The sequence below is a fragment of the Falco peregrinus genome, chromosome 5 (assembly GCF_023634155.1).
Source record: "Falco peregrinus isolate bFalPer1 chromosome 5, bFalPer1.pri, whole genome shotgun sequence".
Classification (NCBI taxonomy): Eukaryota; Metazoa; Chordata; class Aves; order Falconiformes; family Falconidae; genus Falco; species Falco peregrinus.
In genome coordinates, this window is record NC_073725.1 from 15,945,068 (window position 1) to 15,966,357 (window position 21,290).

A 21,290-nucleotide genomic window follows, 5' to 3' on the forward strand; every position below is an offset into this window, starting at 1 on the left:
CATAGCCTACAAGTGACCATAAAATGCATTTCTATGATAAATTATTAGGTCTGATCTTTCCTTTGTTTCAGTTAAAAAGACTCCAAAGCATCCTTCTCGTGTATCAGAGAAGGGCAACACTACCAAGCTAATAAAATCACACACTAATTCTGCGCAAAGACAGATCTGTAGGGTATTACAGTTGGAGTCAGGGACATGTGGAAGGCAGTCCAGATGGAATTAGCTACTCAGTTATTACGAATCCTTCCAGGATGCTTCAATAGCTTCAGTGCTTTGTAAATGCTCCCATTTTACCTTCAATTAAACTGGTACAATCTTTGAAATGTAATATATTTTTTTCTTGACATTCATTTATACAAAAAAAAAAAACCCAACAAACCCAAACAACAAAAAAAAAAAGGATAAAAACTTTAAACTACCATTTGGACAGAAGGAGAGATTTCCCAGAGCCTGGTCCTCCTGATACAAGCAGAGGTGGAATTGGTGCTGGTGCTGCTACTAGGTCATTTAGACGTTCAAAATACTATAACAAAGACACAATCATTACAAACATTTCACTGTTTAAGGGACAAATATAGTGCTTGGTATTATAAACCATCTAGATACAAAATGCACGTACAAATTCATTAAGGTAAAGGAATATATTGAAATGAAACAGAATACAAATGGAAATAAATTTTGTAATGAAACACTTAAATCACAGAATTTATCATCTCTTCTAAAGAAAGTGTAAAATACTATTTTTTTTTCCAAAACTCTATTTAAGATGGAACTTTCAGTGCTAATAAACTGAGTTCCTGTTACTACAGTAAAGCAGCTGGGTACTATGTTTGTTCAGGCTTCCTCGCCCCCCCTCTTCCCCAACTACACCACTGCACTGGATATGGTTGCCAGGATAAAGCCTTCAATGTTGACATCTGCCATGAACAGTATTTTGAGGCACTAAGCACAAAAAGAAAGGTTTTCTTTCACCACATGAATGCCCAAGAATGTTGTAGCAGAGTTCAGGATGACAAAAACAAAAACTACCCTCCATCCACTTGGAAGAAGTATTATTTTTTTTTGAAATTTTTTTTGTCTGAAAAAAAGCAGCGGAGGGACATTAAGATACACATTGGTATTTTTTTCTATTAATATTCTATTATTTTACTGTTCTAGATGTAGAAAAAAGTGTCACAATCTGCCAAACTATTGCCAGTATATGAGTAGTGAAGAAAAAGAGAAGTTTTGCTAGTCAAATAGTGGTAACTACAATGTCAATACAGTAACAGAAACTGCATGGTTATGTTACATTATAACATCAAGGAATGGTTGCCTAAAAAGGCTGTCACATCACTTTCCATGGCCACTTTGTTTTTCCTTCCTACATTCATTACACCTTCTCTACATATGTAACTGTTTCCAATACCCCCAATTTGAAATATTTTTAAAAATTTATTTTATTTCAAGTAATGAGAAAGGACTGAGCTATTCAGCAGCTCTCTACTTTTAAGTTTCCTGTCTTCTTCTCACATATGTATGGCTGCATGATGAGTTGAAATCTTTTCATTAGTTATCTCCGAAAGACCTAACTCCAGGTGTCGAGACAGAGTTCAGATTTCCTCATAAATCAGAAAAGAAACAAAAAAAGAAAATAAAAAGACATTCAGAGCATTTTCTATTGACAACCAAAGTCTAGCAGGACACCTTACTTCTGACATATTGTTATAGTGCTTTTCCCCAGTGCAGGAACAACAACTGCTGCTTCATCAATGTCATTCAACAACACACAAATTGGCATCTCTCCCAGAAAATAAATATGCCATCTATAGAAGACATATGGCTTATTCTAGCCTAAGGAGTAACAGCCTCAAGTACGCCCTCAGACATCGCTTCTTCTGTAGAAGTACATCTTGCCTAACAAGAGACGGAAATCAGTGATGACTTTCTCTTCACCCACATACGCTCCCAATACTTACTTTCTCAAATCCCAGCTCACATGTTGAATTAGAAGCCTGCTGAAAAGCTTCCATCTGTTCTTGTTCATCATGTGCATCCCACAATACATCACCAAAAACTTCTTCAGGAGTAGTGGACTCTTCCTTATTACCCAAATCCTTGCCTTCTAGTTCTGCCATTTCATATCCCAATATATCCTAAGTAAAAAGAAAATTACGTGGAGAAAACCACAATTATAGTTCTTAACAGTGCAGGCACATTTGGCATTAGTCTCAATTCCACTGTATATGAGTGCAGCTCTGCTAACATCAATATGCTCGCTTCCTTTCAGGCTAGCAGGGAACATGAATAAAAGAGCAATCAGATGAAACTAAGTTAACTCTGAATGCATAGGTCTCAAAACACTGGTTTTAGTCTTCTCACAGTGGAAGCAACTCACCACGAGCAGGGATAAGGAGAGCATGCCCTATGCAATTTTTCCTTATCCTATGATATGGATAAAAAGAAAACAAAAGCGAATTAAGGCCACAAAGATCCCTTTCCCCTGATAATTCTGCTTCTGTCCATAAAAGCACTGCTCAGCTTTGGGTTTTATTTTCTACTTGCAGATTTCCTTGCTTGCTAGATATTAAAGATGAAAACAAAAAGAAGATTCTCTCAATTACATTTAAGTGTATAGTAATGACGCTGAAATCATTTAAGTTCATAAATCAAAGTAGGAACAGAAAAAGCTGAAATGCATCATGTACTCTACCTGTTTAATTATCTTTTCCACACAATTATAGATTTCATATGCTCCTTCCTCCACACCTCCAATATGGTCAATTATCTGAAAAAGTACAAGGCAAAGCATGATGCAACTCTGAACCCACCTGGGTTTATTTAGGACTTCCAACACAAACATTCTGGAATACATTTAAATTCCATTCTCTTGCATTCCTTAGGTAGGATTCACTTTCCCTAAGCTTTTAGAAGTTGGGCATCTAGTTTCAGCTGTTCTCAACAGTTATCTCTGTAGAGGGAAACAAATGACAACTGATCTATTTTCAGATGGGAGGAATCTCTCAGGAGGTACACATCTTTCTCTTCAGTGGCTACAGAGGGACCTTAGATAAATAACTTTGCCATTCAAATGGCTAAACACAGGTGAGAATTTCTATTCTTATAGTACAGGGAATTTTTTTCAGTGAAAATGCAGTAGCTTTTTTTCTCCCCTGCTAATGAAAATTTCATAACATTGAAAAAGTTCAGCTTCATCAATCTGCTTATATAATGAGCACCCAGAGCAATGAGTGTAATGCAATTTCTCCTAAAATCTGGGACTACCAGCACTCAATGTTGTTTACAGCAGGAAAGTAAGCCTTTTAAAATACAACAGTCTTTAAAATGCCATACCTTTGCTTTGTTCATGTAAGAAATTTGTTCGATTAATTGCTGGACTGAGACTGAACTGACTCTGCCATTCTCCTTTCTGTGGTAAATTAGCCGGGGTTTTTCTTCTGGATTCCTCAAGAAGGCTTCCTCATAGTCCTCCAACAAACAACTAGATTGGAAATCAGCATTCTTGTGCTATATTACACTGCTGTAGTAAACAGTTCAATCAACACAAGCTCCAAAGATGGGTTTCACTGCAAAATCTAATTCAAAAGTCTCATCTATTTACAACAAAGGGCAAGCAAATATTTCAGCAGAGAATAAGATAAAAGTCTGACACAAGGAAAAGCTAAGAGCTAAATTTATGCTACTTGTACCAAAACCATTAATTTACTTTTTTTATGATTAATTGCTTTGTAAATTAAAAGTTTATCTCCCTGTCACCAGTATGCAGAGTGAAAGCTAATTAATTGCCTTTCATGGAAAGAACATGGAATCACACGATTAATAAGCATCATACGCTCTGCCATCTCTTACTTGAAGGTTCTGTTCTACTCCTTGGCCTTTTTAGGGTAAGTCCTTCAGTATTTGTCAGATGTAGGATAGCCTTTTAATTTATAGTAGTTGAAAGGGAGAATTACACACCTCTAGACTAAAAAACATTTTGCATTTATATATGTGAATGATATCCATGGATATCATTCTCAGCAACGCTGTTCCACAGAAGGAGCTATACAACTTAGGAATGCTGACATTAGCAGACAGGATCTCTCAAATATTATGTTCTTTATATAAGCACTACAATTTTCAACACAGTCTTTTCTGCGAGAAACTCTCTAACTAAATACTGTTGTCAGGAATGCTCCATTGTGGTGTTTTTTTCTCTTGCTTATTTTGTTCTCGATCACTTGTGACCCACATACATAAAACCATGTTATTTGGCAAGAGTATCCCTTCAGAGTGCCAATATACCCTCAGCAGCTGACATTATCTTTCTAAGACCATAAATGTACAGTAGCTCTAGTCCGATTCCACTCTGAAAACAAAAGCACATCTTCTGTGGTACCTAGCTGCTCCCTGAAGCACTTCACTGTTGTAACTTTTAGCCACTAGTGCCTTCAACCAGCCTTTTTTCAATTCTCTGTGAAGAGATGGTTTATTTACAGAAACAGGAGGTCTAGTTAATACAGAGCTCTAACAATTCAACAGTACTAGAAATCCCTAGAGTTCAAAATCTACCTCTAATATGAAACTTAATGCATACCAGTATTTTCAGATTTTTGCATTCAGAGATGTTTTGGAATGATCACTCTGTGATCCTTAAAATTATCTTTGCTAATCCCTTTTCCTCTCCTTCAGCAAAAGGACAGTCTTCCCTCCTCCAAATATCAAACCCAAACTCCACTCAAATTCCCAAATGCGTAACTGAAACAGTCCTAACACAATTCTACAAGTACCCCTGGTTCGGTGTTTTTCATTTAGTAACTCATGTTTCTTCTTCTAGAAAGTTAGGAAATTACTCACTGAACAAACAGAACACATTGCATCACCATTTGTCATAAAACATCATGACTTCAGTAAATTAAGCCACAGAAAGCTAGCATAAGGTATCACACAGGACAACCATGAAATCGGTCCAAAAAATAGCCAAGGACAGGAAATAGTAAGTGACAGAATAAAACCAAAATACTACAGACAGATGTAAGGCTAGATAAGCACATGAAAAACACTGAGGACATTCACACCAGCCATCTTGAATTCCTAAGACTCTAGCAATATGCACGACAGAGAGCTGCTCTTGGAAAGCAAAACAGACATTTCTTTATTATGAAGACATCTTTCATACTGTATTTTAAGAGAACCTGTAGCTACAAGAAAAAGATACAATGCTGATATATTATTTTAACTGTCTGCACTAGCAAACCTAAAGTTTGAAGTAGTATCACTTCCAAGGCACTTAACTTAGGAAATGTACTGAGCACAGCACCACATACATTTTAATAAGCCACGCACTCTGCAAAAATTACCAGTTTCCATTTGCTTTACCAGTCTGAAAAATACTCACCTTGGCAAAGTTAAATGCAGGAGCAAAATGACTAATGAGCTTTTTTCAATCTCCCATTTTCTTACATCCTTAAGAGGCCTTTCATTTTCTGCTGAAAAATGAACAACTTGAAAGAAATACCCCATTGTTTCACAGAGTCTCTGAAGTTTTGGTGAGTAGTTCTGAAAGCAAATTTAAATAAATTTATTACTAAATCTGCATAACACTAAGGACCTGTTACATAAATCTCAGTTTCTTTTCTCTAGGCAGTTTCTTTCCCTGAAGTCCTCGACAGTACTTTCACTGAAATCGGCTACACTTAAATAAAGCTTTCACAGAATATTAGACAAATTTCTGAATAAGTATCACAGTTGAAGCAAAGAACATACAAGTTAGCGTAAGTTTGTGAGGTACTCACTGTAACAAAGATGTCCACCTCTGGTTGAGTCTCATCAGTACTAATAATGAAACACCTTACTGTGTTACTCCACAGAGAGTGGGAAAACAGAGGAGTAACCTGTAATAAACTGGCAACAGCAGCATCCCAATCATCTGCCAATGAAAAAAAATGCCCAAAATGAAGCCTAGAGATCTTCACATCTGATTACGCTGCGTAACAGGTAAGTTATCACCTCTTAACATTATTAATACTGCACTTTACTTAAAATAGTAGTAACATCTTTACATACATCAACTATTTCAATTTTATAAATTTGAATGCAGAAAACCTGTATCATCTGATACTGTCACATAATTTGATAATGTGGCAAAAAGACTAGTGTTAAATATATTCATATTATCATTACAATATTCCCTTTAAATAGGATTGATGAAACTTATCCACAAAAATCGAGCTGATAGTTGTAAAAATATGCAGAAATAATTAAAATCGCTCATAATCAAACATTATTTTATTTCTTTCTCTAGATCTACATATATTTAAATTAGACCACACAAATAAATGACAGCAAAATATTATGGGAACTTCCTCTTCAGAGAAAAGTCCATTGCTTTCTGTAGTACTGTATGTCAATTCCCTATAGAAGCAATGAATGTTAAAATTTTCTTAGGTTCTTGGCTTTGTGGCTGGTTATTGTTTCAAGATAGGAATAGGTTCTCCTTTCAGTGCCACATGGGATGATGAAAGGCTTTGTGTATTAAGCTGGAGCCATCACAGAGCAGACCTTCCCCTCCCACTTTGCAGACACAGACTTTTTGAAGCACAGCCTGAAGCATTGAAGGAAAAAGGGAAAAACCTGCCATGAAGTCAGCTATATGCAGGAGGAGTTCCAGGGCCAGGACAACAGTGAGGGAAACCAGAGCACGGGAAGATAATTTACAACAGGCCATTTGGGAAAAACGTTCAAAAGCAACAATTATTGACAAGAAAAATATCTAACACTGATTCACATAACAGTGCATACATCCTAGCCTTGCAATCAGATTTCCATAAATGGCCACCTAAGCAGAGTCAAAATCCATGAAAAACCAATAAAATAAACTATATCCCTGGGTTTTTTCAACATGAATGTATCATTCATACTCAGGAAGTAAAGAATTTGAATACAAAATGGAAAAAGGAATGCCAGCAGATACTGAAAGAGAGATCACCATCTTCCTTAGCCCACATAAGTAACAATTTATTATTTAGTTTACTCACAATGAAGCACCATTCACTGCTGTTTGCTAAAATCACTGCTGCACATACCACAGTCATCAAATATATTAAACACAACTTAGCATGCACAGTTCCTTCTATTTTTACAAAGAATTCCAAATAATCCTTCTAATAACCCAAGAACAGACCAAAAAGGAACTAAGAAAGAACAGAATTACTTAAGAATGGATAGAAAAATTACACAGACACCTATCATCCCAGCAAAAAACCTGATTACTTACCCCTGTTTATATTTGCAAATGGTCCCTCAACATCTATGGAGCTATGAGCAAATTCAGGCCCTCTGAAAGACTGCTGAAGTTGCATCATACTACCCATGGATGGTTCACTTCCCAAAGCTCCTCCATTCCAGTATTCAGATTGTGCCCCAGCAGCTAAGAATTGGAAAACAAAAAAAAACCCCTCGTAATTGTCACTGAACAAGGTAAATTGTCAGCCTTAAATACTCTAGCTGAAACTTACTAGCACAGGCCAGTGACCATCATTTTCACTCATTCGGCAGCTTTGCTCACACTTTTGTGTGCTTTACACACAAGCAATCTAAATGGGTGCTTATCCCAAGTTAATGAGAAGCCAGGCTGCTAAAGGATGAGGTTATTTGCTAGTATTTGTTAGTATACAGATTGCTCGCATCTATTGGGTTCAAATGCTGAATTGCATTACAGATCAGAAAAACAGTTCACAGTATTGCTTCAGTCATTCGTGCACCTCACAAAACTGACAACTTTTGTTCAGGAATGTCCCAGCACTGAAAAAGCGTAAAGAGGCTGTAGGTCAGGACTGAAATACATTCTCTGTGCCACATGAAAGAGCTTTCACGGTATCTCTTCACAATATGCTTGGATTACACTTCTGCCAATCAATAGAATAGAACATTCAAGACACTAAATAAATACTCCATGGAGAAAACCAGGACATTGAAAAAGACAGAAAAAAAGTAAGAAAGGAGGTATGAATTCAAAAATTAATTTAACACAAAAGAAAAAAGATAAAATACATTAAAGAAAAGACTACCTGTACCACTAAAATTCACCAAATGCATAATTACTATGCAAAAAGATGACCACTGGATTTTGAAACATTACTACTTTTAAAGACTGCATATTTATACTCCTGCCAAGATGTGACAGTCAATATAACTCAATAAGCAAAACAAAGGTTAAGCAACAGCACTTGCACAGTTTTTCCTCAGCAACCCTTCATGGTGCAAGAAGCAATGGTGGCCATCCTTAAGAGTGTTAAGGTGCGAACTGCTACAATTATTGCTCTATTTTGACTGATACAAAGTCAGCGGACTGATCACATACCTATCTGAATTCTTAGGATGTTATCAAATACCTCTTCCAGCATACAGAAGGTTTTGCCTTTTATGTCATTAAGTTTGCTAGGGCTTCCCTTTGAAAAATTCTTCAATGACTCTCTGGTCAGTTCATTTTTGGTAGATATCTAACTGCTATTCTGAAAAGTACAGCAGCTGAGACTAGCACACCTCATGAACCAAGACAGCAAGTCTACCTAAGATTCCCTCTAGTTTCAGGTGTCCTTTTTGGATCCTTTGGAACGTGATCTCTTACATCTAGTATGAGAAAACTCAAAAAAAGACTAGAAAACTCAGAATTGTTCATGGAACAATTTAAAAAAAAAATGTTCAAGTCACTGTGTCTAGACAGTGCTCTATTTTCTTCATCTATCCATTCATACAACTAGAAATGTGGAGTTCCCACATCTACACCAAGTTTGTAAAGTCAGCTGCTTTTACTCTTTATGTTGCTATTCACCTGGATTAACTAACTTTTTTCAAAAGAACATAATTTGTCTTGTGCTTTACTAATCAGAGTTCAGTCATGTTCCAGCACAACACGTTGGGGATGAAATTCTCACCCGTAACATCTGTACAATTATCATCAGAATCAGACTCTTCAGGATCAAACACTTGGATTCCTTGGGCCTGGAGTCTCTGAAGTTTTGCTTCCAGCTCTCGTTTGGCCCTCAGTAAGTCCTGGATCTCATTTTCTTTAGTTTCTCTAAAAATCTATCGCAGGAAGGGGAAGAAGAAAAAAAAAAAAAAAAAGAAAAAAACCACCAACAAACGATAAATCTTTCAAAATTCAGTATCAGTTCCTGAATTCATGTTATCTGCTTTCAATTGGAAAAATAAGTTTCTAGCATTCATTTAGCAGGCAAAGGCATGAAAACGAGAACAAGAAGCCATAAGCAGCCTATAATTGAGCAGGAAAACATAGTTTATAATTATCTATATTTAAAATTTTACCATTTTATAGCTCAACATAATGTTTTGAAAGTTAGAAGTCTACATCAGTATGGGAAGTTCATTAAAAATGGCAAGTAATTTTCTTTACCTTTTAAAGTTTATCCTCTAAAATCACACTACATGGTATAAACTCTTTCAAAGATTCCCTTTTACTCTTCCAAGAATTTTTCTACATTTACATATAATCTCATATTTACTTTTTATTGTTGCAGAAATTAAAATTTCCTAAGATAGAAAGAGATCAAACATCTCCCGTTGTCTTGTTTGTAAAATATCACCATCATGTTGGGAAGAAAACACAATCACAAGAAGAGAGGAAATCTTCTTTGAGTCTCATTTTCTTAAATAAGGTCAAAACCAACCCTCTTTTTATGTATTTGCCAAACATGAACACCTGTTGCAATTCAAGACATCAAGAATCTGAAAACAGTGCAAACCCAGGATCTATTGCCCTGTTTTGGGTGGCAGAAACCTGCATCAAGGGAAAAGTGGAAGCATCAGCCTGGCCTTTCAAGTCATCCCTCCAGAAAGTGCAAAGGCTTTTGTCTTTAACTAGCCATCATATTTTAGTAGCCAAAAGAGATGCACCAATACACACCTTTCTTTAATAAAAGCTAGAAGTGTTAAACATTCTAATACTATATGTAAAATCAGAAATAGTGGAACTCTGTTCATACGTTCCTTCAGTATGTATCAGTTTGCAGCCCGTGTTTTCTCGTCACTCTCAAATATGAAGATACTCCTGTGTTCAAATAATGCAGGAATTTATGATGCATCACTGCACATTCTCCTTTTATAATATTTAAAAAGATATATTCTATTTTTTCCTCACAGTTTTACAGAGAAGTTTTGGTAGGCTCATCTTAAACGGAATAGGCAGCTACAGCTACCATACTGTGCCCCCCCACACTTTTTTTTTTTTTTTTTTTTTTGAGGAGGAGAGGTCTGCATGAAAGCTATGAAAGCTACTGGAGAAAAGTTCACTGGGGCAATGTGACCAAGTGACATCACTCTTCTTTTTGGTCAATTTCCCAGGAAAAGAAAAGTCAATCCATACCTTGAATTGCCTTTTGACCTTGTCTCGATCATGTTCAAAAGTAGCAGCTCTTTCCATGGCTTGGTATTTAGCTTCTAATGCACTTTCTTTCTCTCTAAGTATTTTCTGGTAAGTTTTCTGAAGTGCCTGCAAATATTTAACATACCAATTTTCTGAGTGAAAGCAATCTTTGATCAATGGTTTTAGATTACTTTTTTGCCTGACTGCAACAGCATTATCCCAGAACCCTACACCTCTCCTTGCTCGAGGGAAGACAGCTGCGCACCATGTGGTCCCCATCCCCAGAGGCACACCTGAACGTGCCCCCACAGCTCACCAGGACTGTCCCCCGAACACCTTGCCTTCCTTGGGAAGGAAAAGCCATCACACCCATCACCTCCCTGCCACAGCTTTCCTGGGAAGCAGGCCGAGTCCTTTGCGGTTTCACGCGCAAGAGCCCTGCTGCGCTGCTCAGTCCCCTTGCCGGAGAGGGCGGCAGGCGCTACCTGCAGCTCAGCGCGCAGCCGCTTGTTCTCCCTGTCCAGTTTAGCCTCCTTCTTCACCATGGAGGCCACCTCGTTGTTCTTGCTGACTCGGAAGATCTCGTACTCCTTCTTCAGGCGCTCGTACTCCGCCACGCACTCCAGCTCCTGCACCGAGGCCGTCGATTTGAAGCTGGCGCCGATGAGGCCGCCGGGCCGTGAGGCCCCAACGCGTCGCAGGGAGCCGCGCAGCAGCCGAGCTTTGGGCTTCACCTCCACCGGGATCTCGCAGGCCTCGCCGCCGCCGCCGTACGTGTCCTCGATCACCTCCCCGACCCCGCCCGCCGGGCTCACAAGCGACGACGCCGTCCCCATGGCCGGGGAACGCCGCTGCCGCGCCCACCGCCGGGTGAGGCTTCAACGCCGAACGAGGGAGCCACCGCCTCCGGCAGGCCCTGGCGGCGGGGACATGCCTGAGGCGCCGCGTTCCCCGAGGCGGCAGTTCCCCGCCTCCCCCCGGCCAGCGCCTCTCACCGCTGCCCCGGCCCGGCCGAGCCGGGGGGCCCTCCGAGCCCGCGGGCCACGGGCCGCTCCTTGCGGCAGCCGGACGAGGAAGAGAAGGCGGGAGGCCCCGCGGGCCGCCTCCCTCCCTCTCCCCCTCCCGCCCCGTCCCGTCCCGTCCCACGGCGGCTCCCGTTCGGGGAGCGCTGCTGGAGCAGCCCGGGAGGGGGCGCGCGAAGGCCGGGGAAAGGCGGGGCCTGGCGGCGCCGGGGGACGGAAATCTGCACCTCTGAGGAAAAGTGGGAGCTTTGTGGGGTTTTGCTTTTCAAACCAGGAGGTAACGTGAGGGCAGGGCAAGCCCTCCCATTCCTCGGCCTCTGCTGCCGGGCCGAGCAGCGTCCGCAAAAAAAGCGGCCATTTTCTCTTCAGAGAAGAGGGCCCGACCGGGTCCACCCGCCGCTCCGAAGCCACCGGGCTGCTCCGCACCCCGGATTGGCCTGCACGTTCACAACGCCCGGTTCTCCTCAGCCAAACAGGGGCGCACAGGTTGTGCCACAAGCTTTTGTGAGGTAGAGACCTTGTGGGGGAAATCTCTCACCACCCTAAAATGGTGACATTTGAGACCAGCTGGCACACTCTTGAAAAAGAAGAACTGAGAAGAGACAGTAGTGGGTCCACCCAGAAGTAAGTGCTGGGTAATGGCTCCCTGTGCTACCCCTATTCAGTGCCTCAGGGCCTCGTCTGAAACGTGAATTCTCTGTTTGAAGACCTTTCCTTTCAGGAATAAGGCAGTCATAGATTAGCTGTCCCTTAAATTATCCTAATGCGATTTCCCTCTCTTCAAAAAAAAAGGTGTGGTTCCTTCACTCATCCTGGTGATTTCAGAGGAGCAGATCCCCAAGACTGAGGAGAACATCTGATTGTTCCCAAATCTCAGAACCTGCCCTACTATTGGCATGAATAACAAAAATGTTGCTACTTTAAAGCAGATTTTGCCTCATGTGTGCCACGTTTGTTGCCATGACCAAGGGAGTCATCTGCTTTTAAGGCTGGGGGGGAGTTTTGGAAATGTCTTTCAAATGGTATGTCCCTGAATTGCAAAATCTCTTGGAGGGGAGAATTACTTTTGTGTACAACAGAGAAAAAGTGTTGGTTTATTTCCCAGAGTAAAAACTGGGTTTGGGGAATATGTGCTGTTTGCCCTAATTTACCTCTTTGTTTTAATGAAAAAAAAAAGAAAAAAGAAAAGGTAATTTCTTGTCTGAATATCATTTATGGTTATGTTGGTGATCTATTCTGGTTAAACCCCTTTTCAGTGAAAAAGACAGATACAGAATATGTGACAATTGTGGGAAGAGGAAGGATGCTACTGTGTTTTCCCTAATATTGACTATAATATAGCCTGCACAATATTAGGTGATATGGCAAATAAGCCTGTAATTCTGTAACAAAGCAGGGCTCTTGATTTTTTCATTCGCATGTTGGTATCAGGCTGTTTCTCCACTTCACTGTTGTTTGGACTCTGGGAATAATTAAAAATATGTTCATGCTGGTGCTTCAGCTGAATTGTTCTCATATTCTGAGTTCATGAAAGTCAAAATCTCCAAGCTTCAAGCCTAGAATAGAAAGTGTAGTATTGTAGAGCTCCTGGATTCCTTCTAATAGTCCACTTGAAATTAACAAATAGATTGGAAGAACTGTAAATACTGTTTCTCTAATGCTGCTTTTGGGTGCATTACAGAATTTTTATGGATAGTGGAGACCATATTCACACAACCCTTTCTAAACAGAAAAATTACACTACTTTCCTGTTGCTTCATGGATTGGTTTTCCTAATGTTTAGGGATTAGATTAGCTTGCTTCAACATCTAATTTGTAAACTAAACAAAGATTGCTTTAAATCTCCAACTAGGACAATTCAGAAAGAAATCCAACTGTTCATTGCCCAGATGTTGGAAACAATTCTCAGAGTATTTGAGGATGAGCTGTCTTAACTTTCAAAAATGAATCGACCCAGAAAATTAATTGCTGGAGAAAATATATTATCAAGTTCTTTAAAAACTGCTTTGTCATGTTATGTTACTTTTTTAAGCTTCAGTTAGGGCAGCCCAATCCTTAGTCCATTGAGGACATTAATGCTGGGTGAATTGTGCTGTAAATACAGTGCAGTGAATACATTTGGGATACTTGAGCAGCTTCATGTTTAACATTGTTATTATTTACCTAATTTAAAAAGGTTATTAAGACAATCTCTGTGTGAGATTCGGTGGCTTAACCCTGGTCAGCAACTAAGCACCCACCAGTTGCTCAGTCAGTATCCCAGCCCAGCGGGATGGGGAAGAGAGTTGGAAAAGCAAAAGTGAGAAAACCTTGTGGGTCAAAATAGTGACAGTTTAACTAGTGAAGGAAAGAGAGAAAAGAAAAAAAGAACTCAACAAGTGATGCAGAGGTGGTCACTCACAACCTCCTACCAGCAGACCAATGCCCAGCTAATCTCTGGGGAACAGCTACTTTGGAGAGACCACCCCAGGTTTTATTGCTGAGCATCATGTTATATGGCATGGGATATGCCTTTGCCCAGTTTGGATCATTTGTCCTGGCTGTGTCCCCGGCCAGCTTTTTCCTACCCTCAGCCTATTTGCTGGTGGGCAGAGTGAGAAGCAGAGAGCACCTTGACGCTGTGCAAGCACTGCTCTGCAGTAGCTAAAACACATGTGTTAGCAACACTGGTTTAGTCACAAATCTAAAACAAAGCACTGTACAGGCTGGTATGAAGAAAATCAGCTCTATCTTACCAGACGCAGTACAGATGTATTTGTCAGATGAGGACCTGTACTTTGTAAAGCTCCTTCCTGACTTCAGCTGTAACAGAACCAGACTGCTTTCCATCTCTGAATCCACATAATGAGGAGTACAGTACATTGGCAGATCCTCTTAACAAATTTATTCTTCTACCTACACCTTCAGGGTCAGTATACAATCTAACTCCTGATCCATCATGGAACAACTGCTCTGCCAATGTTTTCCTCCTACGGAGACTATGGGGGTATTTTGTTGTATGTATTACTTAGAAGCCCATGGACCTTTGTGTTTTATGGCATAGACAATTTTGTGCAAACATTCTAAATACTTTATTTGCTGATACTTAAAATCTGCTGGGCTACAGTTTAAAAACATCTATGTGGCATCTGTAGGGGTATTGCTTTTGTCTGTGATATATCTACTATATTACTACATGATTTATTGTTGAGGTTTCTTTCTCTTTATTTCATTTTAGGAGTTGGTGGTGATTGTTGACAACAAAATTATGGATCTAAGGATCTGTCCCACAGAGAAAAGTACAGCTGTGGGAAATGGCCCTCTGAAAGAAGGTTGGTTTTTTACAAGGATTATTATGGTTCAGCTCAAAGTTAGCAGATGTTCATTTTATAAAATAATATGTCTGGTACGCTATTGCCTCTGTATTCCTGTAGAATTTAGTGTACAAGGTCAGAATGCAGCAAGATCAGAGGAAGCTGAGGAAGATTTGAAAGTGATAGTTGCCACAGATTGACTACCCATTAAAACAAGAGTTGCTGTGGTTAGAATGAATGTTGATAATGACCTGAAAGCAGAAGATGCTTTGAATGAAAGGCAGCTGACCAAACTTCTACACATCCTTTTTGTTAACTCAGATGCTGGAGTGACAGGGCTATATACCACAGACATAAGCAAAGTCTGTTAGAAGCCCTTCATAAATCACTATTAAATTGTTTGTGCCTGTGCTGAATCAAGTTGATAATTCTTTATGATCTCCATTATTCAAAAATATCTGTGTCTGATGGAGCATGATTAAGAGAGTTATATTGAAGACACGCAATGAAAAGATGTAGTATGGTAATTTTTAAAAGATTCACTTTGTCCTGGATTATATATGATTCTACTTCCCTCTTTTTAGTGATGATGAAGACTTTGCTCTAAGATGTTGCTTGCTGTTGGGCTGGTTTTTATTAACTTGTTGGCTTTCCTCCGTACTCTACCCTGTGCAGGAAGTGCAAGCCTGAATAAGCCAAATGACTGATCTACTTATTCAGCTTCTTTCTTTTATATAGCATGAGGCCTGATGTACAGCACAGTGAAGTCAGGGGGAATTTTTCAATAGAGATGGTCTGTGTTGTATATGGTACTCTAGTTGTTCCATAAAAGCCTGAAACTGCCAGATCTTAGCTCAGAGCATGATAATTGTTGTCTCTGCCCTGTTGCAGCACCTGCATTTTGTTCATCTGCATGAAAGGCATCTGCCTCTGTCCTCTGATACCTTCACGCTAAGTGGCAGCAGTTCCATGATTCACCAGCCACTATGACTAGTGTATAGGGTTCTGGAGCTGTGTGCAGCTGAGGGAATGTCATCTGGATGGTGGGGAGGCAGAGGTTGTCTTCCCTTTTTCATGTGACCCAGCATGGCTGGGGCTATATCCATCATTATGACTGGCTTATGCCTTGCACAGTCTTTCTATGACCTGACATGAAATTGCAGAACTGGGGTTGGAGTAATTTGAGGTATATTGTGAGTACAGGAGACAGGGTAACTAAGAAACTGATTCATCATTAACTCAACAGGTTAGAAGTTTACATTCCTAACCATGACTTTGTTATAAACTTAAGCTTTATAAGTAGAACTGTACAGCTGAAATCTGAAGAAACGTGCTGAAAATCCCACCTAAAGTCTTAAGATAATTTATTTCTATTGACACATTTATGAGAGTATCTAATGCATCCGATTTTTCTTTTCAAGCTAAAAAGAATACAACATATAGGTGGGTAGTTGCAAAACAATTCAAACAGCAAAATTAACAAATTCAACTTCGGGGCATGGTTCTAAGTTCAAATAGCTATTGAACTTTGCTGTGTTTCACTCAGTAACTTTACTACAGTCGTCAAGCTGAGATCATCAGCTTCTTTCAAGAATCCATTTGGTGAGAGACCTGAAAATTACCTGGAGCAGAGATGATGAAAATCATAATGAAGGAAGGAATGTCTACTTTTAAATGCCCCCATAACTTTACATGTCATAGTTCTTTGCCACTAGAGGACAGCACGACCTCATGAAAATGGGGTTGTGTGAGGAGGTGGGAGAAAAGGACAGTAATTGCATACACAAGAGTTAAGAAAGTATTAGTTCAGAAGTTACATGCTTCTAGCTATAATCAAGCTTTTAAAAGAATTGAGACAGTTTTGGAAGATGTTTCAAGACAAAATGCAGAGGAGACAGATAAATAAAACCTAAAGTTTTAGTGTACCGGTTTGCCTGTCACTCACAGATAGTGTAATTTGAAAAGCATAACACTAACTGGTTTCAAGAACCATATACTCCTTCCATTAAATTCATAAATACTTTTTGTATTGGTTTCAGTAAGAATAGGGCTTTTCTTTGCAATCTTCAATAACTGGTAGGTGTTCTGATTTTTTTATGAAAGAAATAGATGCCCTTATGCAGGAAGGTTTTTGCTGTCTGTTATTTAGAATGGAAATAATAGTCTGGAATCTTCTGCCTCCACACCTGTCTATTACTTTAAATTTTGTTTATGTTTGTAACTTGTAATGCAAGGACACATTAAATGTTTCAACATAAGCTATAGGAAATGGTTTCAGAACAACGCAATTCATAATCAGAACCAAACTTTTCACCTTCATGGCCTCAGTGTGTCAGACAAGATAAACTTTAATCTTTACAGCAAGTCACTTGGTAACATTTCTGCATTCAAAGTTTGAAACAAGCTTTGAAGTGACCTTAGTTTGTCAGAAGCCTGAATTGAGTTTTAACTGAGAATTCCACAATGAGTTATAATCCTAGCAAGAAGAGGGTTCTTGGACATCCGTTTTATTATCACTGAACTGAGAAGGACATCTCAGATTTTGCAGTCTCAAGGTCATTTGATTCCAGGTGAATTGGATTAATACTGTGTGTGTTCACAATGCTGAACAACAACTAATCTTGCTCACCAGAAAAGTGGGGTGAAAGGGAAATGTCCAACAAGCAGTTGCTGTTGCTGTGCTCTTTATTGGTTCAGCCTAGAGCTACAAAACTACAGTGGTGCGTAAGAAGGGATGAATATAGAAGAAATAGTCTGAAGATTGCACCTAATAATTTTTAAGATCACTTAAGAGTACTCTTTACAAAACCTTCTTGTGCTAGTGGGAGTGTGAAATTCAACAGGACCTGAGTGAAATTTCCAGAATATTTTCATGTTGTATTGTGCACACCCAGAACACCTGCCTTCTTGGCAGAGCCAAGTGTCCCAATAGCTTATCCTGATCTGGATATGCAAATTAGGCATCCTAAATCTGAACAAAATTTTCTTCAAAAACAGATGGTGGAAATGGACCCAATCCAAATGGTTGATACCTGAGTGGGTTCACTGGCTTCTTTAGCCTACAGCAATTAGATCCTGCATGTTTTGTTTCTCGGAAGGGTGCCCTGACCAGGAGGCTGTAGGGAGGGCTGGGCTCAGACCTTCTGCAACTGTCTGGGGAGAACTAGTATGTCATTCAGTAGGGAGTGCATGGATTATGGGACCAGAGAGAAAGAACTATAAGGATCATGACTCTTTAATTCAGTGATTAGGACACCTCCTCTCTTACAACAAGCTAAAAATAAAAGTCTTCTGTCTCCAGATGTACTCAGCCATACACAGATGAGGTTGAAATGAACTCTTGCTTCAGAGAGGCACCTGAGATCTCAAGGGTGATCAGTTATAAAACATAGCCATTTTCATCATTCCTTTAGGTAGCTGTCATCTTTGTTATTCAGTATTCTGCCTGTGAGGGTCAAGTGTGACCCTCCCCCTGTAGTGCCTAGAGAAGTCAGACATTTAAAGTAATGGATTGATTGCGTCATCAGGACAAGAGGCTTAAGAGTTTGCTGTGACAATACTATAAGATGCCATATTTGCCTCTTTCTAGAATAACCTTTATTCAACGATGCAAATGGCTGCATTTCACTAATATATCAATTTAGCAATGTCCTTAATCGTGTCAGTATTTACTTTGATATTAAATCCCTTCCTGCCATTTTTTCTTGTGGTTGGTGTCATTCTCTTATTTTCATGCAGAAGTAGTTTTGCTTTTAGGAGGTATAAAGGCAGTCACATAGATTGTTTTCTGACTTGATCAAATGCAGAAGAAATTATGTTCATATCCTGGGAGATGAAGGTTGTTCAGAAATGCCCATGTTGCTAGTCTAGCAGTAGAAGTCCCAACAGGGGCACAGCAGATAGGATGTTGAATCCCAGCGTTAAGAAGGTAAATACTAGAAAGCTTCTCGGGAGTTCTTAGCATGTACCTTTGAAACTCTGATTTGAGCTCTGAATAGATCCCTATAGAGGCTTAGATGCTCTGATCTCCTACCTTCCAGAGGAAGGTCCTTTTCATCTAGCTGAAAATGTAAGGTTTTCGTTGATCCCTCCAGTTTTAGTTGTGTAACAAAAGTGCTCACTGTTGAGGAGTGCTGCTGTACTATATTGTTTGTCCTGCTGAACAGTATATCATTTGAAGAAATGAATCTGGGTAGTGTAGAAATTGCTGAAATAAATGAAGAATCTTAGGTATTTTCCATGTAAATCATGTTATTAGAAAGAGCATGTAGTTACTTCTCTGCTGCATTAATTTGGCATGTATGAGCTGAATCTGACAACCACGTGATGTAGAATTTTATCTTTAAACCATTCATGTGGCATATTAGTGGAGTCAGTTTATATAGTTTCCAAAAAACCTTCTTGGGCTATTGGGCTGGCAGGTTTTTTTAGCACTTCATTGTTTATTGTGCTTAAATTATATATATGAGATGTGTATTGAAACCAAATGATGTTTCTCTTTTTATAACTGCAGCAAATTCTGAATGTCTTGAGGCTATAATTGACTGGCACACAGAGAGATTAGATAACCATTGCATAACAGGAATAGCTGGAGAACAGTGGAGCTGCATATACTCCTTTAAACATGTAACTTATAAAGTGTGACTCGAATGAAGAAAGGCTTTGTGGTCAGATATATATTAAATTAAGTTACAGCTTACTTAAACACACCAAAGCTATGTTGTGGCATTGCTGAAATTAGACCAATGGGCTATAATATGGGAGAAGGTCTACTTAATTTTTCTCTGAAACATGTAAGGCATGCCATTACAGTAACTCTTCTGGGAGTACTTTAGATTGAAGGTGTAAAGGTCTGTGATTGCATTCCAGGTTCATGTCACAACTCATCTTACTTCAGGAGTTTTGTAGCAATGAACTGTGACTAGAGAGAATGGGAGGAAGGAAAAAAAAACTTGTCTGTAGTGCATACAGCAGAGATGTGCACTTGTGAAGTGTTTTGTGGTGTGTTCATTGCTACTTTAAGTCTCCACATTTGGAGTGGCTTCAGTTTATGAATTGCGAATATGTATATATATCTGTAAACAGAGCATGTTCTTTATTGTATAAGAAATGTGGTTGTGATCTTGTGACCTTCTGGAAGTTTGGAACTGGGGAGTATCTCCATGGTGTCAAGTGGTATAAGTTCTTACTAGGTAGGTCTGGCTGGTTGTTGTATAGTGACGCATGCTGAGGATTGCCCACTGTGCACATGCTAATCAGCTCCACTGTGCCTGTGCACTGAATTTGTTGTTGTAGAAAGTGTCAAATCAACATGCATCTGTTGTACAGATTATCGGTTTGGGGCCCCTCACTACAAGAAAGACAGGTGCTGAAGCGCATCCAAAGAGCAATGCAGCTGGTGGACGGTCTAGAGCACAAGTCTTATGAGGAGCAGCTGAGGAAATGGGAGTTGTCTGGAGAAAAGGAGGCTGAAGGGAGACCTCATGGCTCTCTACAGCTACCTGAAAGGAGGTTGTAGGCAGGTGGGTGTTAGTGTCTTCTCCCAAGCAACAAGCAATAGTATGAGAGGAAATGGCTTCAAGTTGCACCAGGGGAGATTTAGATTGGGTATTTCTGCACTGAAAGAGTTGTCAAGCACTGGAACAGGCTGCCCAGGGAAGTGGTGGAGTCACCATCCCTGGAGGTGTTTAAAAGACTGTAGACGAGGCACTTAGGGACATGGTTTAGTGGTAGACTTGGCAGTATTAGGTTTACGGTTGGACTTGAAGAACTTAAAGGTCTTTTCCAAACTAAATGATTCTATGATTCCATCTGCTCAAATGCAGTGGATCTGATCCATATGAGATATACTGGATTTACGGAACATGCACTACAAGCTGCAGTGTGTCCATAGTACTTGTGCCTGGGAAACATGACAGCTCCATTTGTACACAGCAATTCTACTTGTGTGTGCCCTGTATCTGGAGCCACAGCTTCTCTGCAGTACACACAGAGGCATTTCACAACTGCATAAGATACTAGAAGTAGACTTTACTGAAAATGTCTTGAAGACTTCAAAAGAAGGGACATAATGCATAATCATTACTTGATTTCTGAAAAGTTGTTTGCCATGCTGTCCTTCTCATTCTACAGACTTCATTTTTGCTCCTTTCCAGGCTTCATTCCCATCCCATTCCACCTTTCAGTATCTTTCAGTGCATGCCAAAGGAATAGTAAGAGAACCAGATAGCATTAGCAGGGGCTCTTCACTCCTTCTGCTCAAGCAGAAGCATTTCAACAGCCAGCCATTTCTCTGCATTAATTTAGGTATTGCTCCACACCACAAATCTGACTGCTGTCTGCTTCATCCCCTTAGCTCCTAATTCAGTCTTCTGTCTATTTTTTGTTTTAAAAAAAAACCCCACAAATGAAAACTGTGCTGTGTGAAGAGACATCACATATGGTAAAGGAAGAGGAAAAAGCTTGGGGTCAACAGATGAAGGAAGATGTCTTCTGGCAATGGGAAAACTGGTTTCTCATTATTTTCTCTGTGGTAGGAAGCAGATCACAGGTGCTACAAATCACTTGGAAAAGAATGCAAAGTGCTTGGTGTGAGGTACAATCTTTAATACC

At 39.7% G+C, this 21,290-nt stretch overlaps 1 protein-coding gene across 6 annotated transcripts in view; it reads right to left on the minus strand.

Moving 5' to 3' along the window:
• Positions 1–11,467, minus strand: part of NPHP3 (nephrocystin 3) — a 29,489-nt gene extending 18,022 nt beyond the window's left edge. For 5 of the 6 annotated variants that reach the window (XR_008747404.1, XR_008747403.1, XR_008747405.1 and 2 more), the window contains exons 1-10: positions 10,849–11,467; positions 10,364–10,489; positions 8,916–9,066; positions 7,256–7,408; positions 5,775–5,908; positions 5,378–5,538; positions 3,334–3,481; positions 2,693–2,767; positions 1,959–2,135; positions 420–523 (exon numbers count right to left, since the gene is read on the minus strand). Coding sequence is in view for 3 of the 6 variants with exons in the window: in XM_055805616.1 (XP_055661591.1) it covers positions 420–523; positions 1,959–2,135; positions 2,693–2,767; positions 3,334–3,481; positions 5,378–5,538; positions 5,775–5,908; positions 7,256–7,408; positions 8,916–9,066; positions 10,364–10,489; positions 10,849–11,199 (1,580 nt within the window). In the remaining 3 variants the exon portion in view is untranslated. The remainder of the gene's footprint in view (positions 1–419; positions 524–1,958; positions 2,136–2,692; positions 2,768–3,333; positions 3,482–5,377; positions 5,539–5,774; positions 5,909–7,255; positions 7,409–8,915; positions 9,067–10,363; positions 10,490–10,848) is intronic. The other variant, XM_005242292.4, reaches the window with a different exon arrangement.
• Positions 11,468–21,290: the final 9,823 nt, after the last annotated feature.